Source organism: Sinocyclocheilus grahami, unplaced genomic scaffold, assembly GCF_001515645.1.
Source record: "Sinocyclocheilus grahami isolate Dianchi unplaced genomic scaffold, SAMN03320097.WGS_v1.1 scaffold1621.1, whole genome shotgun sequence".
NCBI lineage: Eukaryota > Metazoa > Chordata > Actinopteri > Cypriniformes > Cyprinidae > Sinocyclocheilus > Sinocyclocheilus grahami.
This window is the reverse complement of record NW_015506800.1, coordinates 29763-32262: the sequence shown is the minus strand read 5'-3', so window position 1 is coordinate 32262 and position 2500 is coordinate 29763. Positions and strand designations below refer to the sequence as shown.

The 2500-nt window shown below is 41.0% G+C and overlaps 1 protein-coding gene across 2 annotated transcripts in view; it reads right to left on the bottom strand.

Moving 5' to 3' along the window:
- The window catches only part of LOC107571613 (calcium signal-modulating cyclophilin ligand-like), a 6960-nt gene that overhangs the window by 468 nt on the left and 3992 nt on the right, over nucleotides 1-2500 (bottom strand). Inside the window, exons 2-4 of one of the 2 annotated variants that reach the window (XM_016257942.1) lie at nucleotides 1504-1853; nucleotides 1363-1428; nucleotides 1-20 (exon numbers count right to left, since the gene is read on the bottom strand). The exon at nucleotides 1-20 is cut by the window's left edge and continues 468 nt beyond it. In XM_016257942.1, the coding sequence (XP_016113428.1) occupies nucleotides 1-20; nucleotides 1363-1428; nucleotides 1504-1853 (436 nt within the window). The remainder of the gene's footprint in view (nucleotides 21-1362; nucleotides 1429-1503; nucleotides 1854-2500) is intronic. The other variant, XM_016257943.1, reaches the window with a different exon arrangement.

The following is a 2500-nucleotide window of genomic DNA, read 5'->3' as shown; positions in this document are numbered from 1 at the left end:
CTCTGGCTCTTCTTCTCCACCTGAAGACAGAAACACAGAAGCACTGACTCTACAGAGAAGCTCTCAGAAACACTGCCCTGGACATCAGGGTCCCTCACCCCTTCTGATCTGATCTTCACAACACAGAGATTGAATCCTCATGTTCTCGTGTAATTAGTGCATCATTTCTGAAATGTTGATCCTGGTCTCTAATGCACAAAGCAGCATAGAAATGCTCATAATTCTGCTCTGCTGAACACAATATCTTGCACATTGTCACTGAACACTGACTCTACAGAGAAGCTCTCAGAAACACTGCCCTGGACATCAGGATCCCTCACCCCTTCTGATCTGATCTTCACAACACAAAGAGATTGAATCCTCATGTTCTCGTGTAATTAGTGCATCATTTCTGAAATGTTGATCCTGGTCTCTAATGCACAAAGCAGCATAGAAATGCTCATAATTCTGCTCTGCTGAACACAATATCTTGCACATTGTCACTGATTATACTGTAGACTGTTCATTTTAAATCTTTTAAACCATCTCATGTTTTAGTTCCATCATTGTACTGTTATAATACCGTTTTGGCATTTTGTTTAGCAATTTAAAATGGCTTTATCAGTGATGTAATCAACTCATTTAACAACAAATGCATATAAAGATAACGTATTTATTTAAATCTAATTTACAGGTAAAATCGGGCTTTATAATGCAGTATTTTAGTATCATTGAGATAATGTTATAGTTTTTATTAATATTAAGTTTGAATTCGTTTTTATAGTTTCCATTTTAATTGTAGTTAAAGTTTTAGTAATTATATAGTTTTAATTTTTTTCAGTTTTAGTTATTTTTACTTGAAGTACTTTAAGTTAAGCTAAATGAAAATGAGAAATGTTTCCTTGGCAACTGGCCGAAATAAAGTTAAAGTTTTTTTTTTTTTATATTTAAATTTATTTCAGTTAATGCTTACCTTATTTCAAGAAATAACATTTTTTTTAGTTTTAACTAATGAGCAAATATTCAACCAAAATTCATTATAAAATGCAAACTGCTGCACATAATTTGCCCTAATTTCTGTGATCACAAATTGCAAACCTCTCCGAATACTGAAGTTTGCTTGATTTTGTGTTCAATTCGGAGACTGTAAATGTGTGGAGCCCTTGGTTAACTGTGACACCATCAAAAGACAAGAAGCTTCAAAAATCAAATCTGCGTTAATGATATGCATCAGACTGTCACACATATACAGCTCACAATCAGTTCACCGTGAGAAAACATGCTCGACAAATACTGTGTTGCACGATATTCACCATCATCTGGAATCTGTGGAAAGTGTTTTTCAGTTTCACTTACTTTATCAGAGTCAAAACAGAGACAAACCTTGGGGAAGTATTTGTGCAATCCCATGAAGCCCAGCTCCAGAGTGAGGAACGGTGCGAAGACGGACTGCAGAAACACAAGAGACGGAGTTAAGCTGAGCTCTGGAGCAGAATCCCACGCCTGCGTCTGCGCAGCACTCACCAGATACTGGCAGACGAAGATGCGCACGAAGACAGCCAGAGCGACGCTGCAGACGAGCCGGAAGACACAGAATGAGTCCAGCTCCTCGCCGCCGCCGTCCTGAGCCGTCTTCTCAGCGGACAGCTGTCCTCGCAGCTTCATGGCGTCGTCGAAGCGGGACACGTACTTCTGCAGACCTCTGCGAGGAGACCCCGCCAGCCTCTGCTGAACAGCACCAGACACGTCTTCCTCACCGCTGCTCTCGGACGGATCGGACACCAGCGGCGAGAGTCTGTTAGAGGAGCCGGAGGAGGACCAGGGCTCGTTACGCTCCAGATCCAGGTGGAACCGCGGCTCCAGGACTCTGGCTGCTATCAGACACAGACACAGAGAAAGACACACGAGAGTCTGTGAGCGAACGAGCCAAACATGAACATGAGCTGAAAGTGTGTTCATCCGAGATGAGTGTTTCTCTTCATCAGGTTTGGAGAAATGTAGCACTGCATCAGTGTCTCAGCAATGGATGCTCTGCAGTGAATGGGTGCCGTCAGAATGAGAGTCCAAACAGCTGATAAAAACATCACAATAATCCACAGCACTCCAGTCCATCAGTTAACATCTGGAGAAGACAAAAGCTGAAACAAATCCAGCATTAAGATGGTTTTAATGAAAATACCATAGAGTCCATAATCCATAATAACTCTTCCTCCAGTGAGTCAGTGTTCTGGTGTGAATCAGGAGAGAAGACTGAGGATGAGCAGATTTACAGCACATGTTCATGTTTAGCTGAACTATAGCTTTAACACCCTGTCCATCTGTGAAGTGTGATTCTGTAACTGTACTTTTGTTTCACAGCCTTACATTACAGTTCCTTATGAATTATATATGGAGCTGGGCTCCAAGAGTCTAGGGCTAAATGTAATGTTTACCCTGAATTAAACGGTTTAAAAGACTGTAAAATGTACAATAAGAAACATGACACTGCTATACAGATGTGACTAATCCAGTGTAAGTGATG